At 50.1% G+C, this 22,914-nt stretch overlaps 1 protein-coding gene across 1 annotated transcript in view; it reads right to left on the bottom strand.

The window, feature by feature from the left end:
- The window catches only part of ADCY10 (adenylate cyclase 10), a 51,369-nt gene that overhangs the window by 23,003 nt on the left and 5,452 nt on the right, over positions 1-22,914 (bottom strand). Inside the window, exons 2-15 of the mRNA XM_039881531.1 lie at positions 19,004-19,212; positions 18,264-18,368; positions 17,097-17,135; positions 16,765-16,908; positions 15,707-15,912; positions 14,038-14,134; positions 12,408-12,496; positions 11,754-11,945; positions 9,477-9,595; positions 8,456-8,532; positions 6,769-6,958; positions 4,156-4,211; positions 731-884; positions 52-244 (exon numbers count right to left, since the gene is read on the bottom strand). Coding sequence (XP_039737465.1) covers positions 52-244; positions 731-884; positions 4,156-4,211; positions 6,769-6,958; positions 8,456-8,532; positions 9,477-9,595; positions 11,754-11,945; positions 12,408-12,496; positions 14,038-14,134; positions 15,707-15,912; positions 16,765-16,908; positions 17,097-17,135; positions 18,264-18,368; positions 19,004-19,157 — 1,815 coding nt within the window. The 5' untranslated portion in view covers positions 19,158-19,212. The remainder of the gene's footprint in view (positions 1-51; positions 245-730; positions 885-4,155; positions 4,212-6,768; positions 6,959-8,455; positions 8,533-9,476; positions 9,596-11,753; positions 11,946-12,407; positions 12,497-14,037; positions 14,135-15,706; positions 15,913-16,764; positions 16,909-17,096; positions 17,136-18,263; positions 18,369-19,003; positions 19,213-22,914) is intronic.

The following is a 22,914-nucleotide window of genomic DNA, read 5'->3' as shown; positions in this document are numbered from 1 at the left end:
TACATCTGGCCCGTCACTATTTCTTGCAGAGGTCTAATACTAGAGAGTTACCTGGACATGGAAAATGTCATTAAGAATACAATAAAACTTTTCTTCCAACAGAGTTTTGACTCTATTTCGAATGTTGGTCTGTCGTTCTTTGTAATGTTTACAAGCATCCAGACCTAGTACATTGGCCATGAGTATCTGGACGGTATAAAAATTTTGTTGGAAGCTGATCTTAGTCAAGGCAATAGTGATGGTCCTGTTCAGGAGAGAGTCAAGAAGCAGAAGAAAGTTTTTAAACGTAGTTTTTTTGAAAATAGTAAGGGTTAGATGAAAGCACTGACTCTGCCCCCTTGGGGCTTGTAACAGAACCCCCCCCCTGCGGTCAGGGAGCCCGCATTCGTTCCTGCTTATGAGACGGTTCCTCCTTCCACCGCGGCCCTGAGCCCCGCCACCCCCTTTTCAATCGTCCTGCGCCCTCCGCCTGCGTGCAGGCTCTCATCTTCTCCCCTGTGCGACCGAGTAGGATCTCGAGGAGTCACCCCAGCTCCCCATTTCCTGGCTTTAATATGTTCGTCATTAATTATTTGTTTAGCACAAGGGTGCATGGCACCCGATAATCGATGGACCGTGGGTAGCTTGCAAAAGGCAAATTCCATAAAGGGGCGGAGCGTTAAAGCAGGTGAAAGTCTAAGGACATCGGGATTCTCTGGTTCACAGGAAAAGGTCGTTGCAGGACACTCACCTGTGGTTCTCGCGCTGGGCCAGGCACTCGATTTCCATAAGTATCTGGCTTTTTCCATATCCCGACAATCCTTCGTACATGAGGACTCGGCTGCAGCTGGACCCCAAAAATTCCTTCATAGTGTACATGAAGTATTTGATCTCCTTATCACGTCCTGTCATTTTTATTTTTTAAAAAGGGAGCAAACCCGATCAACATAAAATAGTCTAGAGATATAAAACAGCACATAGTGATACCACGTCTAAGAAGAATTTCGGAATTTCCGTGGCATTGTGCATGGACTTTCTGGAAGTCCTGTGCACGTTAAAAATTCTCAAAACCTTTCTCCAAAGCTTTCCAGTTAACAATGTGGTTTTTCAGTTTTGTCTGAGTACCACGAGCTGTGAGGGAAAGTATTCTTATAATGCTTGTTACAATGTCCGTTTAATTTTAGTGCAGAAAACTGAGATTCGCTTAGACTTCACAACCAAGAATTAAGCCAGGGCTCTCTGATTCTAATTCTTTTTTTTTTTCCTTTTTACCTATAGCACAGTAGAAGCAATCTATAGATTATTACATTAGGAAATAAATTTATTATACTTTAGGTTCCCATATTGAATAATTATATGTAGAATATTTTATTTCCGATTCTGTAAAGGAAACTTGTTCTCTGTAAATGAGAAATCATACTTATCCAGGAGGCTACTAGAAGCATTATCAGTGCTAAGAAAATTCAGTTTACTTGTTAAAATCACATGTAGATTACTCCTATCGTAAGAACAACCTAAATGTGATTATAAATTTAACACATGCTTACTGAAGAAACAATAGAAAACTTAGAAAAGAAGAAAATAAAAGTCACTTTGGGTTAAACCTGCCACCGTTATTTTTCTCGTGTGTTTTTAAATATATGTAACGAGATGCCCTGACTGAAATCTGAAACTCAGCCCACGATCTTTGAAACCTGGGTGGACAGAAAGAAACACAGCACTGAAATTTCAAAGAAGTGAGCAATTTCTGTCAAAAGAGCTGGAGATTCGGTTGGGGCTGATTCTTCCTTCTTTTCTGGAGAGTCCATCGTGCTCCCTGTGACAGAGTAAACGCACACCCAGGTGTTATCTAACGGCTACCAAAAACGAGCATCTTTACTCTAAGTTTAGATGTTTCATACAAAGAAGCTAAGCGTTTACTTGGTAATGTGAATTCATGGGTACGGTTTAGTGAGAACTACTCTGCAGACGATATAATTTCTTTGAGTGAAATATTCCCTTTCTGAATATGCATTTGAACTTGAATTTTGTGAGATGTGTATTTCTTTGGCCTGAGGCTCACACAGGAACTCAGAAGATGAGACTCAGAAGTCTGCCCAGCAGGATCTTCTGGGTCCTGTTCATGTAGAATGCACACAGATTAGACCTCATCGATTGTGTTTTCAGCTGGATCTAAAGTCAACTCGACCTGAAGTACACGCGCCTTGTTTTTAACTAAACGAGGCTCTGATATCTGGGACTATCGTTCGCATTTTTGACCCTAAAAAAAATTTCATTTACTATAGTCGTATCGTCGCCTGTGTTGTTAGCAGACACGATTTCACTTACAGGAGCTCTCGTAACAGAAGGGTATTTTTCATATTCCCAACAGTCCGTTTTTGGCTGTAGATTTAAAGCAAGATACGTGGGCCTGATCTTTACCTCGCACTGGTGGAATCGGGAGGAAAGGCCACCAGACCAGACTGAGGAACGTCTGCAGGCTGCAGTGCTGTGCTCTAAAGTGACAGTCACACTGAGTCCCTAGTCTTGCGGAAAGGGGGTTGGTTGAGAGGTCCAGTCACTGTCGGTCACTATCGCAACAAGAATATCCTAGGATGGAAAGTAAAGCTTCGGAGAGGGGTGAGAGCGAGCACGCTTTCCCCTTTCTAGCTTCCAGGAGCTTGGGGATCTGGACTCTCAGAAGGTGATTTGCTTGCAGAGTCTGAAAACCACCTGGGCGCAGCGAGTTTGGGGCGCTGCCACTGGCCCCAGCGCTCTTTGCGGTGCTGGAACGCTCTTCTCCTAGGCTCTGCTGACGTCAAGATCCTGTCCTAACATAGCCCCCAAAATGGGACAGAGCCTCCTCTTAACTGCCCTACACAGTTATGACCAGGATTTAATTTATGATGACACTTTTAGCGATGTCGAGGTCTGACAGGAAGAAGTTACCAGCGGCACTAGAGATGGCTGCCTTCGGAATCCACAAGCCAGCCTTCACGGCTGTCTCTTCACCTCCTGTCATGTCTGCCTCCCTGTCTCGAGTTAGCTTTCTCATGGTAGGGTCCCTGCCACCAAGAATCACAAAAGCGTCACTGCCAGACAGATCGTAGGTCTACGTGTAACAGGTAAAACGAAACTTCTGGCAAAGAGTCTGAAAAAGAATCTTCATGACCTTTGGGGGAGGAAAGCACTAACGAGAAAAGACTGATAAATTGAGTTACATTAAAATAAAAATTCTGTTCACTAAATATGTTATTAATAGAGTCAAAAGGCAAGCTCAGAATGAGAAAGTTAGGGGCAGCAAAAAGAAATGACAACGGACCGGATTCTAGAATAGATAAATAATTCCAACAGATCTATAATAAAAATATAACCCAACTGAAAAATAGGCAAAAGATGTGTGCAAACACTTCATACAAGATGACGTCCAAATGGCCAATAAACATATGAAAAAGGAGTTTGACCACATCAGGGAAATACGGGCGGAATCCACAGTGAGATACTGCCATGTTCCCAACAGAGCTGCTACAATGACAGACCGAGAAAACTAAGCAGCTGGTGGATGAGGAGCAACTGGAACTCTCGCGACACTTTTGTCGGAATATCAGGAAGCACGATCGTTTTGGAAAATTATTTGAAATCATCTACCAAAATTGTATCCTTTGTCCTGACGGTTTCATCGTCACATATATAATCCCCAGAAACGCATACGTGCTCACCAAAAGACTTATACAAGAGTCTTTGTGGCGGCATTCCTCACGAGAGCCGAACACTGGAAACGACTCAAATGCTCTACGATGACGCAGCGAGTAAACTGCTGTATATTTCTAAAATGGAATAGTACGCGGCAATGAAAACTAATGAATTACAGCTACACCCAACGACACGGGTAAATTTCATAACATAATGTTGATTGACAAGGGGCACATGTAACGAGACAATGTATCATTTCATCCATGTGAATTTTAAAAACAGGCTTAAGAAATCTAGGGGGTTAGAAATCTTTGGGGGAAGGAGAGAGTTAAAGCACATGAGGGTTCCCTGGTGACTGCTGTTTTTTCGATTTCTTGGTCTGGATGGTGATCATATATTCATTCGTAATGATTCATGAAGCTGCAGACTTATCATTGCTATACGTTTCTGTATGTTTTGTTACAGATCAACAGAGAAGTTTAAAAAGCAAGGCCCACTACCTACCCAGCAAAGGGTAGCCCTCATTTCTGTTGCAGATGAGGTATGCCATACCAAACATGCTGAAGGGAAGAAGAAAAGATGTTAGAGTCAAAACAGGGAAGCACGAGGGACGGGCGCCTCGTGCCCAGAAAGCCGCCTCTTCGGTCCCTAACAGGCGTCCGCCCCTGACTCTCAGGCTGCCGCGGCCGAGGGGAAAGGCAAGGACTTCTCACCTGGAAACGGAGGGTCCGAACGGCCCGCGCGGCAGCAGCGTCTCCATGGCGCCCGGCACATCGTTCAGTAAAGGCCTGCTGCGTCTGCCTTGGCCGAGCTGACCCCTTTCTAGGGAAACCGGACGCCCAACATGGGACCCATGGACTTGGACGTAGCGTATTGTCACATCCCGGAAGGATTCCACTGATTGCTCTGCCGAGCACATGTCCTGTGCCTGGCACGGTTTCTAGGGCTTTATATGCATCATTTCCTTTACTCCTGACAAAAGCCTTATTAAGAAGGTACTATACTTATGTCCATTTCACAAACGAGGAAGTGGAGGGACGGAGCGGGCCCCGCCCTGGAGTCCGCGGCTCGCAGACACTAGCGGAGGCGCACGCGCCCGTCCCACTGCATCCTCTTGCAGGAGCCTTGCTGGTCATTCGTTCCCTTGTCTGTTCTATCCTACCGCCTCGCTACGCCTCTGCTGCCGCACACACCCGCGTCTCCCCTGAATTCAAAGCTCATTTTCTATCTGCTGGCCTTCCCCATTAGGCGGTGAGCTTGCTGGGCAGGACGCAGGTCCTATGCACGTCCGTCCGCGTATTTCTAGACTCTCACTTGCAGAGACAGTACGGGAAAACTGCGAAGAGGGCAGGCTCCGGGACTGGACGGCCAGGGCTTCCGTGGCAGATCGCCTGCCTTAATGGCCCTGCGTCCTTACCCTTGCTTGTACCTGGGCCCTTGGCACTGTAACCTGAAGCGCCCGCCCATGTGGGCTCAGCCGTGCAAGTGCTTTGGCCAATGAGAGGTTCGCTGACATGACACAGAGGCTTGAAAAAGGCCTGCACCTTGGGCTTGCTCTCTCTCGCTCTTCTGATTTCGCAATGACAGCATGCCCCATGGGGGATAAGCCTCCTAGAGCCAAACTGTCCCAGTCAGGTCAACCAGACTGCCCAGTCACCCCACCGGGGTCACCTGGGGCCAGCCAAGATCCTGCTGGGCCCCAGGCATATGAATGAGCCTAGGCAATACCAGCCAAATCCAGCAGAGATGAGCTGAATGCCACACGCCTGTGACAGAAGCGAGTGTGTGCGTATGTCACTAAGGCTTCGTGGCTGCTCGTGGTGCAGCGCTGCGGTGGCATTTGTACCTTGTCTCCACTGCTTACTAGGTTTATGACCACGGACAAGTCATTTAACATCTTCAAATATCAGTTTTTAAATTTATAAAATGGAGATAATAATATTTTCCACTCGATACAGTGGATATCAAGAATAAATTATATATTTTGAGATAAAGTGCCTAATATTTAATAAGGGCTTCACAAGAAATTATTACTATCCATTCACTTATTCAAATAGCGTTTTATTGATGGTCTACGCACACCAAGCACAGTGCTGAGCCCTGGGAATACAAAGGTGGATAATCAGAGACTCTCTGAACCAACTGAAGCCCTGATTCTATTATCTGACCTTTTAAGACCTGGATTCTAGCTTGTTAATTAAAAAAAAAAAAACCTTTCTGCTTTCCATGCTATTCCTTCACTTACTCCTCACTATTAAGTGCCTACTATGTGCCAAGCACCGGGGATATAAGAATGAACAAGAAATAATCACAATCCCCAAGGAGCTCACAAGGCAGCAAGTGTGATGAGCGTGACGAGGGCTCTAACAGGAGTGTGATGAGGGCTCTAACAACAGGAGCGTAGGCTGTAGAGTTACTTGAGGAGGAAAGCTCTTAACTGGCTGAGCTGGGGTTGGGTAGTTCCCGAGCCAGGTCCCAGAGGAACAGACTCGAGCTGGATGCCAAACATTGACATGGGGTGGTTTTCCCAGTAGACTAGGGACGGAGCGGGTGATGGGGAGGACAATCTATTAGACACTGCAGTGGAGCGGGGCGCAGGAGAAGGTGAGGTTGGAAAGGCAGGTGGTCACCTTGTATGTCATCGCAAGGAACTGGAACATCGTCACGAAAATGATTGGAAGCCCGAAGTGTCACCTGTGCATCTAAGCTGGGCTCTTGGGGAGTACACCTCACTAAAGGCTGAAGGAAGAACACTGTCTGATGCTCTGTTAGTCCTGTCGACACTGGCATGCGCTTGGGATGATCGGTAAATACCTAATGGCTGGTCACCGGTTCCAAAAAGGTACGCGAATGAGGGAGGGGGTCTCTGTTGTCGGCACAGGCTCTGAAGAACCACCCTGGTTCTCAGAGCTGAGGGTGAGCGGGGGTGTCTACCATGCTGCAAGGGCGGTAGGGTGGGGAGGGATGAAGGGCTTTGAAATCGGGGCCTTGGTCTGGGAGGGAGTGAATTTCAGGTTCCCGCAGCGGCTGTGGATCTGAAGTGGGCGACTGTTTGGCTCTCACAATCCTGCCCCTCAGCTACGAAACGATACCGCCAACCCGGCGCCGCACACTCACACTTTCTCGTGGAGGCCCAGGCACTGGTAGACGGGTCCAGCGTCCGCAACGCCTTTCATGACTTTCTTCGGGAGCTCTTTGAAGAAGTAGGCTGGTAGGTTGCTGCCGTTGTAGGTGACAGAGTCGCAGGTCACGACTCCCGGGTAGTACATCATCATCCTGGCGGCTATGTTGACTTTTTGACCAATGACTATACAGGCAGAAGAAAGACAAAGAGCAGGAAGACACAGCCATTGAACTGAACGTAACCTGAGGAATCCTGTCCCTAAGTGGCATTTTACCCTTTACTCCCTTTGCCCCTCAGGAGTGACACAGAACTCGCCTTCAGCTACAGGTGTTCAGCCTATGGCTATTAAAAACATCTGCAGGGAGGTAACTAAGTCTCCAGGAGCAAAGTTTCTACCTCAGCTGAAGCCATGGGCGCCATCTGCTCAGAGACAGAGGGCCTGTGTACGGGGGCCTCTGTAAGCAGAATCGCCGCAGCCTGAGGCTCTCAGGTGAGCTGGTGGGTCTTCTGCTACAAGGTGGACAAGCACAAGCCTGGGACAACAACCCCCAAATGAGGCACAAAGTGGTGTCTGTATGTTTCTGGGCATGAAAATGTTCATTTCATTTCATTTTCAAAATAAATCACCTTCCTTTGGCTATTCCTTAAGAGTGAGTAATGGAGCTAGAAGGGCTGCGTGTGTAAGATTGATTTCAGGGGTATTTTAAAGGGTGAGGCACTGTCGTGCACAGACTCGAAAGCCAAACCGTGCAGGTTAGACCCCCAGCTCTACCTCTAACTACTGTGTTACCAAATTACTTTAATTCTTGCATGCCTCAGTTTCCTCATCTGTGAAATGGGGATAATAGTACCTATTCTAGAGGGTATTTTGTAAAGATCAATGAGCCAATACACACACACACCATGTCGAACAGTGCCCGGCTGCTAGTAAGCCCTCAATTAACAGTACCGCTGAGTGTTCAGTGTCAAACCTCAACACAAACTTAAATGCTCTGGTCTACACATTCCTTTTTTTTAAAAAAGAACGATTTATAATGGAGAAATTTGACCATACGGTGAAACACAGTATGGTGCATTTTCACATGCCCATCGGCCAGTCCCAAAAGCCACTCGTCTGTGGCCGATCCTGCCCCAGCCCCTCTCCTATCCACTGTGAAGGAGATCTAAATATTGTATCATTTCAGATAGAACTCTTTGAGTATGTTAGATGTATTATTTCTGAACATCTTCAACCCTCGTAGGATCGGAGAGGGAAATGGTAGTAAGAACGATGAAGTCTGAGATAGCACCTACTTACCATTCCCTGTAGAGACTAGTGTTATTGATCAGCGACGCCGACATCCACAGTTTTTAAGAAGCGCCCTTACCTGTTCCGGGCATGGAGAGGAGTAACTTCAATGCCGGCAGGAACCATGTACACAGGGCCCTCGCTCCACAAGCTGAGAGCCCCCCGAGGCTCTCCCGGACTGCACACTTCTCACTCGCAGCCCCAGAAGGCGCACTGAGCGAGCCTCGAGCGGCCGATGGGCACAGCTCCACGGCTCGGCTCCACGTGGAGACCACGAACTCGCCGAGGGCAGGGCCCACGTCTCGCTCATTTTTGTCCCTCCTCCCACCAAGCCCGGCGGGAAGGCGCGGTGTTGCAAGAAAGAGAAACGGGGCTAAGCTAGCTCAGCACACCTGTGTACTCGTGTCTCACGGAGTGTCCGACGATCCCGCAGAAGACGGTCCCGCTGGCCACGCCGATGGAGACAGTGCTGGCGCCGGGGAGGGGAGACGTTGCGGGGCAAGAGATAAAGACAACGGTCACAGGGAGAGCGGGGCGGGCGGGGACACGCTGGCGACCGGGGTGGGCAGAGCGGGAAAGGATGGTCCGCAAATTACTCTCTTCCCTTCGTACTTAGTTTAGGGCAGTTGCACACGGTCTGGAGGAATGAAGGACGGACAGTTAGAGACGCAGAACTAGGTTCTTAGAAGTTAAGTAACTCGGTTCACTTTTCTCCTATTTTTCAGGCCTCATCTGAGCCACTTTTCTGGAAAATAACTTCTCCTCGCCCCAAATGGATGTTCTGTCATAAACTATAGAGCTCTCTTTGCTATCGCTGGGAAGAACAAAGTCATTACAAGTCAGATAAGACGTGGGACATCAAAATCTGACTTTGCTAATCCATGAGGATGCGTGCACGTGTGGATGACAAGGGTCTGAGTGGGGGGAAATGCAGAGGTCAAGGGGTGACATGTTAGGGTTGACCTGGGTAGGACTGCAAGTCGGGGTCACTGTGAAGCCTCGGGGATCCGGGCTCCGGGCGGCCAGGGCTAGGGGCTGGCAAACCTTACCTTCGTACCAGTTTCCCGTGAGGGCGTCATCTTGGGGCTAGATCACCGTGTAAATTCCCAGCCCAAGGACTCATTTTATCCCCCAGTTATTAAAAATCAACTCGGGTCTCCAACACGGCGCTGGGAAAGCAACCTCTACCGAGAAGCGACAACCCGTTAGATTCCCGCGAAGCCTGGCGCCGCAGGCCTCACGGAGCGTCCCCTGCCCGCTGCGGCACGGCTGGGTTCGCCCACTCTGCCCGCATGCCGGGGGATGAGCGGGTGCAGGCACGAGGGCGTCCGGCCCAGAACAGCCCGCGTCCCACCTCCCCGCAGCCCACAGAAGGGTCGGGGGCCGGCAGATGGGACCGGGGTCAACACTCACTGGATTTTGTGGACCTGGGAGCAGAAGTCAAATATGTCCACGGCGCTTTCCAGGGCATGAGAGACCTCGTTGGCTGCCTTCTCCCCGGGGAAGCCGAAGACGCAGAGGAAGGAGCAGCCCTGCGAGGGAGGGAGAGAGTCGGCAGACGCAGCCGGTGGGCGCGCAGCTCCAGGCTGGACCAGCCGCGGGACCCGCCGAGGGTGGGCAGTGAGGCTCGCCTTCTGACCCAGATCTCATTGTGATTTCGGTAAACTTCATGTAAGTCCTAGTGCAGCGTCGACAGCCCAGCTCGAGCCCCGGAAGGGCAGGCTTTTGCTCAGGGACAGTGGGCTGTGCAAAGCTGTTTGTGTGCCTGCTCCTGCCTACTCTCTCCGGGGGCCAAGGTCTTACGCTGCCAGGTGCTGGGTGTAAGTCTGAGAAGCAGCTGTGGAGTCAGAAAACCTGTGTCCCCAGGCCACTTCCCAAGCAGAGACCTGGACAAGTCAATTATGCTCTGTGAACTTCAGTTTATCAATCCGAAAATGGATAGAACATAGCCTGTGAAAGTCGCCTTGGCTATTAAAACGATTAATGTCACATATATAAAACATTAATTATAATACTGTATATAGTTAATCCACATAATTAGCACACACTTTATAAACTATGGTATATATAGATACTTGATGTCTATATTACATATATTATATTTTTAGATAGCATATATACTTTACAGTAGATGTAAAAAGACTTCGTAAACCTGATGCTATTTATGTAAACATGTCAGATCCTGACTGGCGCTGGGCTCTCTCCCGAAGGGACGGGAAAAGCCTGATTCCAGGTCTGTGAGGAGACCAGAGGGCGACCCCCTCGGGGGCACAGGTGGGTTTGCTTTGCCTGGAAATTTTGCCAGGTGGCTCGGCAAGGTGAGCACTGGACTCGCTCTGGCGAGAAGACTAGCAGCTCTCACTTACTGAGTGATGGCTGGGAGCCAGGCCTTACAAGGGCTTCACGCACTTTTTAAAACTTTCAACCACCATTTGAGGCAAATGCTATCTCCATTCAAATATTACCCCTGTTATTATTCATGAACATACTGAGGCTCAGAGAAGTTCGATGCTTGCTTAGGTCACGCAGCTGGGGACTGTTGGAGCCAAGTCTGCGGGACACTACAGACTGACCTCTTAGGGTGTCTGCCCTCCTCTTACGCTATTCAGGACGAACACGGAAGAACATGCTGGAGGGACCAGGCTGGAAGTCACCACTGCCTCAGAACGCTCAGCACAGAGGTGACCTTTCTCACAGAGAACGGGTCCCTCTGCCTGGCCGCGTGGCACTGCAGCTGCTGCTCATCTTTGCCACCCAGTGCCAGCTTTCCGCCTCCGCAGCATGCTCGGTACACGTTTCCCGAATCAATGAATTAGTGAAGGGCGGTCACACATGCTCTACTCTTAAGAATCAAAAACACCCGAGGTGGAGAATCCGTTCTCACTAGCAATTCCGCGATCGTTTGCTTACCACTTCCGTTCCTCTCCGAGCTTATTAGAGGTCCCCTTCCCAGCCTCCCGCGCCCCAGCCCGGCCCTGCCCCGCTCCCCTGATGCGTCCGAGAGGGGACGTGGAAGTGTAGATGGCAGGTGGGGATTATGGGAAACAAGCAGCTGGGGCGTGAGGGTGACTAACCCCTGACACGGAACATCGGGGAGACGCACTACCCGTGGGCTGGACGTAAACGGAGAGCGAGGCCGGTCAGGCACCGCGGTTAAAAGCGCAGACTGGGAAGTCATGCTGCCCGGGTTAGAGTCCCACCCGCCATACTGGCTGGATGACCACGAGCAACACTTCATCTCGTCTTGTCTGGGTATCCTCATCGCTGCCTCAACACCCCCATCTGTAACGTGGGGAGAACGGGGAGAGAATGCTCACGAGGCTGAAACGAGCGAGAACATGTAAAGTGCTGAGAGCAACGTCTGGGCCGCAGGAAGGGCCACGTCCGCCCGTGAGCTGTCGTTACGCGTGTAACCGAGGACTGCTGTTTCTAGGCGGAAGGTGTCTATTTCCTGACTCTGCACGGTGGCAGACGGTTGCTTCCTACATTTATCGTGGTGAGGACATCGTGAGCTATGTAAACGTCCAATCTCTATGTCGTACTCCGGAAACGAATATGACATTGTATGTCGACTACACTTAAATAAAAAAAAAAATGTAAGTGCCTGTTCCTCTCCTCTCACCCACATCCCTGGGTGTGGACGCCAACCGTAAATTCTTGGCAGGTTCCCACCCCTCTGCTCGCGCTCACCTTGTCAAACATGAAGACTTTATTGATTTGGCCTCTGAAGGCCCTTAGAACAGAGTTGATGTGCACAGAGGCATCCTGGATGGCCGAGCCTATGACTTCGGCTTTGCCTTGGTCCTTAAACACCAGGTTCACGAACACGATCGTCACTGGGCGGAGCTCAGACAGATAACCCTGAAGCTGCTTGTCATCGATCTGCCGAGGAGAGAGAGGGCCTTCCCTTAGCATCCGCCAGTGGTAGGTCCTGCCTCCCCGACACACACACACACACACACACACACACACACCTTTACACGAGGAAATAATCACTGGGTGCGAACTAGCCTCCCGAGGTCCTCCGCGGAAACTGAAGCTATCACCGCGTGCAAGGTGCACATGGCAGAGCCGCCCGAAGTGCGGCAGGTGGAAATGGGATTCGCTAGCACCATCGGCCCAGTCGCGTGCGATGGGCACTTAGGCATGCGCTCACTTTTGGAGAGAGCCGCGCCCTCGCCCTGACTGCTCCTCCCTCTCGCCCGTCTGAGTCATCGCGATAGGAGACGGGACTGCCATTCTTTTTTCCTCTCTTACGATTTAGGGGTGAGAAGAGCATACTGGTTTCCAGCTGCCCAACGTCCCTGACACCCCGAAAGCCAATAAATTAGATTACGAAAATACCTGCTTCAATATGCTTTCCATCACATACTTCTGTAGGGACAGCTCGAGGTCAGGGTTGGATTCCAGCATGCATGCCAGCCTCAGGATATCTGAGAGGGCGGAGGGGGGGCGGCTCAGGGAGAGAGGTGTGGGACTCCGGCACACCCACTGGTTAAATGGGGCCCAGGGAAATCCGGCGAGTTCTGAGAGGTTGCAGGTTTCCCAAAATTCCTTTGCTCATAGCTCAAAGCCCTGTTCTAATTACCATCACGCTTTGGAACTTGGGGACAATTCTACCTCCAGACGTGAGCTAAAACTATTGCCGTAGGCAATGGGAGTGGACGGATGAGGGGGTGACGACAGAGGGCGATGGTGACAGGACGAAGGGTTGAGAGGGCAGAAGGAGTGAAATCCAGGAGCCTGGCTTCTCATCCGGGGTTGACGGTGACTCGTTGTGGAAGGCTAGACGAGTCACCCCACTGCCCCGGCCGCCGTGTGAGCAAACTGAAACTCAGATGACTTTCTGTCTCTGTAGATGCTCTGCTTGACCAGAAACGCCATCTCTCCAGGTGGCCAATCTCCAAACACCAAGCCAACTCTGGGCCTCTCAACCCGAACGAGGTCGACTACGGGGTCCCAGCCAGTCAGACCTTTTCTATTCGTCTCTTCTCGTTCTTTGTCCTTTACCCTATCAATCTGCTTGACTCCCGCCCCATCTCGTAGTCCTCTGAAAGGAGACCGTCAAATAAAGTTGGTTCGTATCACCTAAATTGTCTTCTTTAATCACTTTTTAACGACACGTTCACGCCGGAAGGCCTGTTGGACATCCAGTAGGGATGAGTCTACAGTCCAGGACAAACGTCTGGGCTGAATTCTGGCAGTTAGGGCGGGGACCTGCACGAGGCGAGCGACTCACAAGACTTGGGGGCAGGGTGTCCTTAAACTCCATGCCCTGGGCCCCTGCTCTCCTCGCCCCGGTGCCGTCCTGCTGGGAGGCGCGGGGAAGTCGAGCACGGGAAGAGCAGAGGGTCAAGGGCCGATCCCCGGAGGTGCCGACTCATAAGCACGGGAGGGAGACTACGCAAAGGCCACCGGAAATGCTGGTGGGGGAGGGGCAGAAGTGAAACTAGGACAGACGAGGAGAGGGTGAAGACTGGTCTAGGAGAGAGAGCAAGGCCAGCACCCCCGGCACGGGGCCTGAGGAGAGGCCGCCTGGTGCCACTGGTCGACGGTCACTGATGGCCTTGACAGAAACAGTCTCCGCAGACAGACAGCAGGGGAGGGCGTAGAAACCGACGTCAGGGGCTCAGCTCTGAGGCCCATGCAAAGTTTACTGAATCTCGTTTAAGGAAGCGAGAGGCTAGAGAGCAGAGGCATGCACACAGATACCGCTCTTGTGAGGACTTCGGTGGGGGAGGTCAGGAGGGGAAAGTGGGGCTCGGATGCCGCATTCCTTCCTTCATCACGGGGGAGGCTTGGACACGCCAGGGGAGCAACAGGGAGCCGCGGGTGCCGGGCCGAGAATGGCGGCTGTGGGTAGTGGACAGGCCCCTCTGTGTGCGCGCTCGGGACCGGCGGCGACCTTGGCGTTGGCATAAGGCCTGCTGGCCGCTGGGGGAGGCAGAGGCTTCTGCCCACGGAGGGTACTTACTTTTGTGGTCACCGGAAGGATAATACTCCATAAAAGTCATACAGTTCGTAAAAAATTCATCGAAGTTAAAAGTAGGGGGTGGTTTTAAGAAATTAACCTAAATTAGAAAAAAAAAAAAAAAGGTTTTGGTTATTCTGCGGGTCGTCTGGAACTTCAAATGTAATTTCTCAGAAGAAAGGGCAGGGAGTATGCTTTAAACGTCCAGGAGATGATAAACAGAGACAGGCATACTTAAAAACGAAGTTCTTTAATTTGGACGTGATCACATTAAAAATCTCTGTGATTAGTCATTAAGATCTCCATCTTCAGCATAGACGCAGAGGGCCATTCCCGAGGGCGCGAACCTATACACTTTTCCACTCTTAGAATTTCTTTCTCCTTTCATAACATTTTAATTCAAATAAAATCCGGTTAAACTGTACACCATTTGGTGCCCTAAAATGTATTAGTGTCATCACTAGTAAGATTCATATCAAGGTCACGAACCCCATGACGGGGCGTGCAGAGGATGGCGCGATCTCTTTTCTGTGGTATTCTCGTACCAAAACGTGGAGGATCTTAGTCCGACAATGAGAAAACATATCGGGCAAACCCAAATGGAGGGTTTTGTGACCTTAGGTGTCAAAGCCGCAAGAGGCAAGGAAAAAAACGAGGAGCTGTTGCTACAGATTGCAGGAGGCTGCGTGACAGGTGCAGTGGGGGCCGTGTGGGAGCTTGCGTGGGGTCCTGGACAGCTGCGGGAAGACGGTGAAACCCAGACCAGGCCTTCGGTCAGAGGACAGGACTGTGCCGCCGGTGTTTTTCTGGCGTTGACTATTGTACTCTGGTTATGGAAGAGGTTAACGTTCGGGGCAGCTGGGTGAGGGGGACGTGGAAACTCTCTATAACTTTTGAACTTTTTCGTGAGTCTGAAATTAATCAAAGCCACTTTTAAAGGCATAAGGATTGACTGAGGAAGATGGGGACCGGGGCATTGCTGCCGGCCAGCTGGGCCACGCAGCCTGCCCGAGCGTCACCGCAAGTGTGAGCGGGGAGGGGCGTGAGGCTTGCGGGCTGATGCGCAGCGTGGAGGGCCTGTCCCCATCGCCAGCACCTGTGTGGGTTCCGTTTTTTCTCCCCGTCTGTCATGCAGGCCCTTCCCTGGTTTGGGGAGCAGCACGCTATCCCCCGCTTCACACACTCTCGAAGCACAGTTTCTCTAACTGGCCATGTCCCCTCTTGGTCGGTCCTCAGTGTTTTCTGCTGGGCAGGGCCACGGGAGCGGTCACCCTCCCTCGCTAAGCTTTGCCGCCCTGAGCACCTCCCACCCTCGCCCCGAGTAAGGCGGGTGCTGGGTGGTGCGAGCGAGGGCCAGCGGCAGCGCTCAAAGTGACAGCTATTCCCTCTGCTCCGGAAAACAGCTGGCGACACGCCCCCTTTCTCAAGCAAGGGCGCCGGACCCCAAAGGCCTCAACACCGGAACCCCGCACCTTCAATTAGGACGGAGACGCCGAACACTTCCTCCCGGAGGAGCTGCCCAGACCAAGGCCTTGTAGGTCTGGCCCACCCTGGCCCCACCCGAGCATCCTGTCGGAGAGCGTCAGGCACACCGCCTTCCCGGTGGCGTCTGTGAGCCGGGCCGCTGGCACAGACCGGCAGAACTTTCTGCGCGTGGCGGCATCACGCGTACCTTAACTGCTCTCTGATCTGGAATCCTCTCAATTTCAACCATGCTCCGGTCACAGAGCTGCCAGCAGTTTGGTGACAGAATGACGTCGTTCATCTGAGCCATGTTCTGTGCAAGGCGCACGTCTTCCACCGCCTGACCGATCACCAGAAAGTAGTTGCGTGTTTCGTCCCCAAAGACCAGCATGGTGATGTGGCCGGCGGCCAGCCCTGGCGAGAAGGTTTGCACAAGAAGTCCTGGGCTGCTCCCCAGCAGTAGCGCTTCTCGGAAAACTCAGAACCTTGGCGCGACCAAACCTAATTCCTAAAGCTTTACGGGGAAATTAGAGCCCAGGCCTTCCCAAATGCCTCTTCTCACAAAGCTAGAAAGCTAGCTACCAATGGTCAGCTTTCTGTGACATCTGTCTCCTTAGATGGTCCTAGCAGTCCCCAAAGTTATTTTATCTTGTCCACAATTAATTTATACTTAAGGGCAACAGAAAGCAACTTTAATAATTCCTATTTGGGGAAGATTTGCATTGTGTCAGAGATAAAGGCAAAAAAGGCTCTAACGGAAAAGAAACACCCAGGTGACAGACAGAGGGGAGAGGCTGGGGAACACAGTAGGCATTTTGGTAGTCAGGTGTCCCCTCCAAGTGTGGCCTCCGATTGTTTATATAATTAACCGGCGACTGGTCTCGTGACACTGCTGAATCCATGTAACCACAAGCTCCTCTCTACTGTACTTAAGGACACACATTGCTGACAGCAGCAAGACCTGATCACAGCAATGGTAACAACGAAGGCCACTTTGTGGAGTGGTCACTGTGCGCCAGGCACTATCCTAACTACGCAGATTTACTCTGTGAGAGCCGATGAAGTAGATATTAGGATTAGTCTCAAGTCTCTTAACTGCTAAGGGAGGGAGCTAAAATTCTGGCAGCGATTCCCCGGTTGAAGACATGACCGTGGGGCTGGGCCACTGTGTCCCTCCATTTGCTCGTTTTCTCTTCGGGAGAGAGAGGCGTCGGGAGTGAGGACCACACCAAACTGCCGTGGCATCTCTTCTCCGCAAAAGCTCACCTATCTTGACGCGGACGTCCAGGCCTTCCTCCAGCTCCTGGGTCTCGAACAGCCCGTGGATCTCCAGGCTGCATTTGATCACCACCGTGATGAAGTTCTTCAGCTGCCTTCGCTCCACCTTCCACAGGGCCAGAAGCGCATCGCCTCGAGGAGACAGAGCCAGCGGGGGCTCAGGACCTGCCCTGGGGATCGGCCTGTTCCGAACGCCTCTGAGCAGCAACGTCCCCAACCCGGCTCCTGGCCGCTGCTGTCTCTGAGATGCCCCCTGTGTCAGAGCACAGGCCCCTCAGCACTCTTTTCTTACCCCATCCCACCTCAGGGAGCCCCCCTACCTGCAAATTTTAAGATGTCTCCTCCAAAAATCAATACCTCTGAGAAAAAAAAAAAGAGAGAGAGAAAAGTTAAATCAAACTCTGTTTCTTAAAGCTTATAAAACGAAGTCATTCTTCACTAATGGAATAGAATTCTGGTCAAGAGAGTAGCAATTCAGAGAACAGACTCATCCTGAAGATGTCATCCCAGACATGTCACCTAGACCCACCTGAGAGTTTCTGCAGCTGTAGAATGAGAACACTGGACGGGACCGAGCATGTGCTCTGTTTCCGTGAATGGGAAAGAAGGAAGGAAGGAAGGAAGGAGGTGCAATTTCTGGTGAGGTCTGAGGACAGCTACCCGACTGCCATGACCGTGGGAGGCTTTGGGCTGCAATGTGGTGACAGCTGGGGCCCGAGCGGGCATGACTAAGCACATGCATGACAGGGCCCAGAAGAACTGAGAATCGGAAAACTAACTGTATGGTCAACTGGGGTCTTGTTTGTTTAGGCTATGTGGCAGAGATGGCCATTTTTCCTTCTTACTTATGCTTTATCACACATTTGTCGAACACTGTCGTGCTGAGTGGGATGCAAGAAAGAATTAGACGCGGGTTCTGCTTCCCAGGAGCATCCGCGTTGCCCAGTGGGGGAGGCGAAGGTGTTGCTGGGGAACCGAGACCCCGGCGAAGGGTGGGGCCTGGACTTTGCCTCGGCAGAGCAAATTCTTTGCTTCCCCAATAGTGGGAATTCGTAACGCCAACGAGATGGAGGGCAGAGGTCGGAAAGGAGACCAGACTTTCTGGTCAGCGCTAAGTGCTCCAGGAGCCATCTTTAAGAGACATGTCACCACTGGGTCAGTTACGAAGCGCTCACCTAGTCGTACAGCAGTGTCCTACTGATGCTAGCTTCTGTGGGCAACTGAGTATAGTGAGGGTGTAACCACTACAGTTATTTTCATAGTTGGCTCTAAGTCCTTGAACAAATGTGAAACCTTCTTTTCCCTCAAGTAGTCTGTACCGGTGAGGTGTGACGACGTGCCTTCACTTGTCCTGTACTACGTTTCAGAAAAGACTGGTTTGATCCACATCTCGTGGGGACAACGAAGAGTGCGAAGCCCTAGCACCCCCTCAAACGCAGAGACCGTGCACAGACGGCGTCTGCAGCCAGGGCCCCGGGGACACTCACTCTCCACTATGGCGCTTATGTAGTGGTTGAGGAGCTCCACCAGCTGCTCGGCCCCTCGGTCCATGTACATGGCTGTGCTGAACTTCTCCGTCATCTCGGTGAAACCTGCGAGAAGCGTGCGGCTCATTTCCCCGGCCGCGTGGGGAAGCCGGCAGGGCCGGGACGGGGAGGCCACGCTGGCGAGCAGTGGGCTCCGGCTTTTCGGGACAGGCAGGGCGTCTTCCGAACGGTCAGGTGTCATCTATGCGGCCTCCCCGCTCCGGGGTTACTACCTGAGGGTCAGGGAAAGCGCCAGACTCCTCCTCCCCCCAAGTTCTCAGCGTGCACAGGGATGGCGGCGACCCCTTTAGCTGGGCATAGAACTTTCCATTTCATTGTGACGAAGATGCACACACTTCCGAAGGGGTGGTCACTTTACTCTCAAGATGTAAACGACATCTAGGGATGCCACTTTCTGAGGTCGGTGTTGCCCAGGGTGCCTGTGGAGCTTGGGGAGCTGAGTCTGTGAAGCCGGGGCCGGGACAGTTCCAGTCATGGGGCCCGGGCACTTTAAAAACTGCCCGGGACTGGAGACGCTTGGGAAGGGGACGTGAGGGGCCATCCGCCCTCCCTCCTGCTTTCTCTGTGGGACCCTCTACTAATAATGGCAAACCGACACCCCCACTCGCGATCAGGCTGTGTGTGTGAATTCCCACGCGAGCCTGTTCTTCGCCCACATTAAACGCCCCTTTTGCGCTTGCCTGAAATATCGACAAACATCAAGACCCCATCGAAATAGTCCACAGAGGGTCGCTCTGGAGAGAAATCGCCATAGACAATGAGGTCTGGCAAGTGAGCGGCTATTTTGACGATGGCCCGGTCCTCTAAGTCTTCCTTTCCAGTGTTCGTGTTCATGGTCAAGGCGAGAGTGCCGGATTTTATGGTCACAGCCAACGGTCCCCAAACAGACCTTGTGGAAAGAAAAGCTGAGAATGGAGAAAACTGACTTATGTCCACTCACTCGCTTTCCTATTTCTTTTTCTGCATTTGCTTCATTCCCACCGGCGGACGGCCTGTTTCAGTGACTGGGTGGTGATAATGCCTCGGTAGTTGAGTCACGCTTCAAAAGGGCCAATTTTCTGTAAGAGAGCCCCTCAGAACTAGCCTCCAACCCTGAACAGGGTGACATAAATGAGCACCCTCACAAACGGGACGGGGTGAAGGAGGGTAGCTGGACGCATCTGCCCATTTGCACGAAGGGGTGAGCCCTGTCATAGGGGGGCCAGCGGCACGGTGTGCTCGGCCTCATGTTTCCTCCTTCCCTCCCCCTCCCTTTTGGCCTGTCATCTTTTCTCTGTCCTTGAAAATTAAAAAAAAAAGTGCAGATGTGAGTTTATATGTGTGAATATTTACATAAAGGTGAATAGCAAAGTGGAATATCATATAAACAAGAGTAAGTGTATTAGGGCACAGTCCTAAATAAATGGAAGGGAAATTTTAAAGAAATTATTGTGTGTGTGTGTGTGTGTGTGTGTGTGTGTGTGTAAGGCTTTAAACTGTAAGCGGAAGAAAATGTTGAAATTTTAATTCATTACCCAATTAGTTCTAAGAAAACCAGGATTCCCTAAGGCCTTCCTTTAGCTGCCGGAGCCAATTAAATGCTCATGCCTGAAAGTTGTAAAAATCATGCTCCATCACCTTAAAAAGGAACTGCATCCTGACTTTTAGGAGTAATCCAAGTTCCTAGAATAGGTGATACAGAAAATAAGAGAATTTTTTTTTTTTTTTAAGAAGAACTGTTATTGACCAACAGGGAGGAACTGCTTAGTTACTGCAGCCAGAGGTAGGTCATACGGGGGTACTTAAAAGTAGCATAAGGAAAAAGCGAGACAGTTAACGTGTATCTTAGAATTAAGGAAAGCATTTTTTAAAAATCAGGGGAAACAGTATTTGAACAAACAAAAAAATGTATAGAAATCTCTAAAATGAATGTTAAATATTCGGTATTAGATCATCTTTCAAAGGGAAGCCTTGGTGAACCGAAATGTTAAGAGTGAACAGAAGATGGGAGGAGAAGCAGATAGCCAAGTTTTTTAAGAGCAGCATCAAGCCACAGCATGTACCAGGAACAGTCGATAAATACGTAAATCAAAACATAATTTCGGAGAGCAAATTCGACAAGTGCTATACGAACTTAGAAGAAACGTGTGAGAAAACCGAATGACCAGAATGAAGTAAGACTTAGGAAAAACGCTGAAGAGAGCCCAGACTTTTCAGCTTTGTTGAAAGCAAGGTAATTAATCAAAGAGGAATGAGGACAAAGCTTAAATATGATGTACTACACTATTCTTCTTTTGTTCCTGCCTCTTCCACTGTGGAGAGCTGAAAAGCATAGGAAATGTTTCTAAGAAAGGACTGAAATCCAAGAAAGTAGTGATGAAGCGGCCAGTCATTTAAAATAAATTCAAGTAGCCAGTCCTAGATAAGCGGTATTCACAAACACTGAACGCACGGACAGATGTAATGTCAGTAATCTGAAAAAAATAACGAAGAACAGAAGCTGGGCTGGAAAACTGGAGAGGGACACATTTTCTTCTGAATTTCAAAACACAGACTGGTAAACACGATGCGTCAGTCCATACAAGCTAGGTTCTGCCTCATTAACACATAAGTCCCAAATCCCAGTGGCTTGAAATAACAAAGGCTTGTTCCTTGTTCATCTTTTACTCATGTTACACGGCCATCGTGGGTTGACTGAGACTCTACTCTGTTGTTGCCTTCACTTTAGGACCCAGGCTGGGACATTCTGGCTGCCAAGATGGTGGGAAAAGATTCAGTGGCGGCAGACTCATTCTCAAAGTGTTCTCCCAGAAGTGACATATTTCACTTCCACTCCCGTGACATTGGCCATAGCAAGTTACGCAGACACATTTAATTTCAAGTAGGTGGGGAAGTACAATCCCATGGGCAGTGGGTGAGCGAGCACAGCCTCAGTTGTCATCATACTCAATAATAGGTGAGCATTTAGATTGGCAAGAGGTGATTAAAAGGAGTCAAAATGTATTCAAAGCCAAATAGTGAACTAGCCTGATTTCCTTTTTTGAAGAGTTATTAAACTTTTACATCAAGAGAATGCTACAGACGAGGCATTTGGCTAAACTTCTCACATCCTCACGGATAAGATGCAAAGTTGGAAGAGTGATGAGAATGCAGTTAGCTGGTTAACAGCCCTTAAGGGGACTGGTTTTTCTGTCCTTGTGTCCACTCAAAGGGAAGCCTTCACAGGCATGCTAGAGGCCTTAGACAAAACTGGAAGGAGAGCACAGGTATTGAGCGACCCAGTTGGGATCGCGAAGTACCTTAATCGACTGAAATAACAATGACATTGCAGAAGGATAAATGCAAAGTGCTGTATTTAGAATTCTAACAAAATCAAGTGTGTACGCATGTGATGCGGAAAACTAGATTTACTACAAATCCAATGCTATCTTTTAAAAAAACTCCGGTATTGAAGCATAACATGCAGAAAAAATGCACAATTCCTAAGTGTGCAGCTTGCTGAATTATTATGAAGTGAGCCAATCCACATGATCCCTACTCACTTCAAGAAAGAACTTCGCCAGCCCTGTAGACGCTCCTTTCCCGCTGTCTCCCGGCCACTTCTCCCGAAGGTGGCCTCTCTCCAGATTTCTACCACCGTTGATCTGTGGGTTGTTTCCAGTCTTAGACTATCAGGCTCAGTGTTGCTAAGAACATCCTTGACCATGTGTTTGGTGAACAGATGTACGCTTTTTGCTTGAGGATAGAGCTAGGAGTGGACTAGCTGGGGCGTCGGACACACACATATACTGCACTTTAGTAGATTCTGCTAGTTTTCCAAAGTGGTTGTACCAATTTACACCCCATAAGCAAGATATGAGAGTTCAGAAGCTCTATATCCCAGGTGACACTTGCCATCGTCACTTTTGACATTTTAGCCACCTCGATAGGTAGGTTCCCTGGTGTTACTGACGAAATTAAGCACCTCTTCATACGTTTATGGGCCATTTGGATGCAATGCAATCTTAAGGTACATGGCAGTGTTCAAATCTGATCCCGCGGATCGAATCTGATCCAGGGCATCGGGGTTAGTTCTGCCTCTTTTATTGGAAGTTCGCTGACCATCGAAAGTGAGGAATAACGGGAGAGATTGGAAATGTGAAGTCAGGAGATGATGACATTTGGGTGAAAATACTAGTTGTCTTCAGATATTCGAACTGAAATGTGAGAGTTAGGAGACCTAGTCCCTGGGCAAAGTCTAACACGTTTAACAAAATAACTCCCCTGCTTTCTCCTCAGGTAGGGATTGTGTTTGGTCAGCAAGAATGTGGTTCATGAGAGGGTTGAAGACTGAAAGCTGTTTTTTCCCTTTAGATGTCTTTACCTCTTCAGCGCATAACAGATAATTTTGTTATTCTGGTTTCCCATCTACATTTCTCATCGTAACCTCCAAAGGCATCTCCTTCTGTTGCCCACCAAGCGTAAACTTAGAAATATAGGCCCAAGTCCTCCGATCGCCTTATTTAAACCCGGGGAGTGGGTGAGCATTCATTTAATTCACCTTTCTGCTACACCACCTCTGCACCCCGGCAGGCGGATAGGTATGCAGCCACCTCCAGGAAATTCAGTACTT

The sequence above is a fragment of the Pteropus medius genome, unplaced genomic scaffold, assembly GCF_902729225.1.
Source record: "Pteropus medius unplaced genomic scaffold, Ma_sr-lr_union100, whole genome shotgun sequence".
Lineage (NCBI taxonomy): Eukaryota > Metazoa > Chordata > Mammalia > Chiroptera > Pteropodidae > Pteropus > Pteropus medius.
Note: the sequence above shows the minus strand (reverse complement) of the source record. Positions and strands in the feature narration are given on the sequence as shown.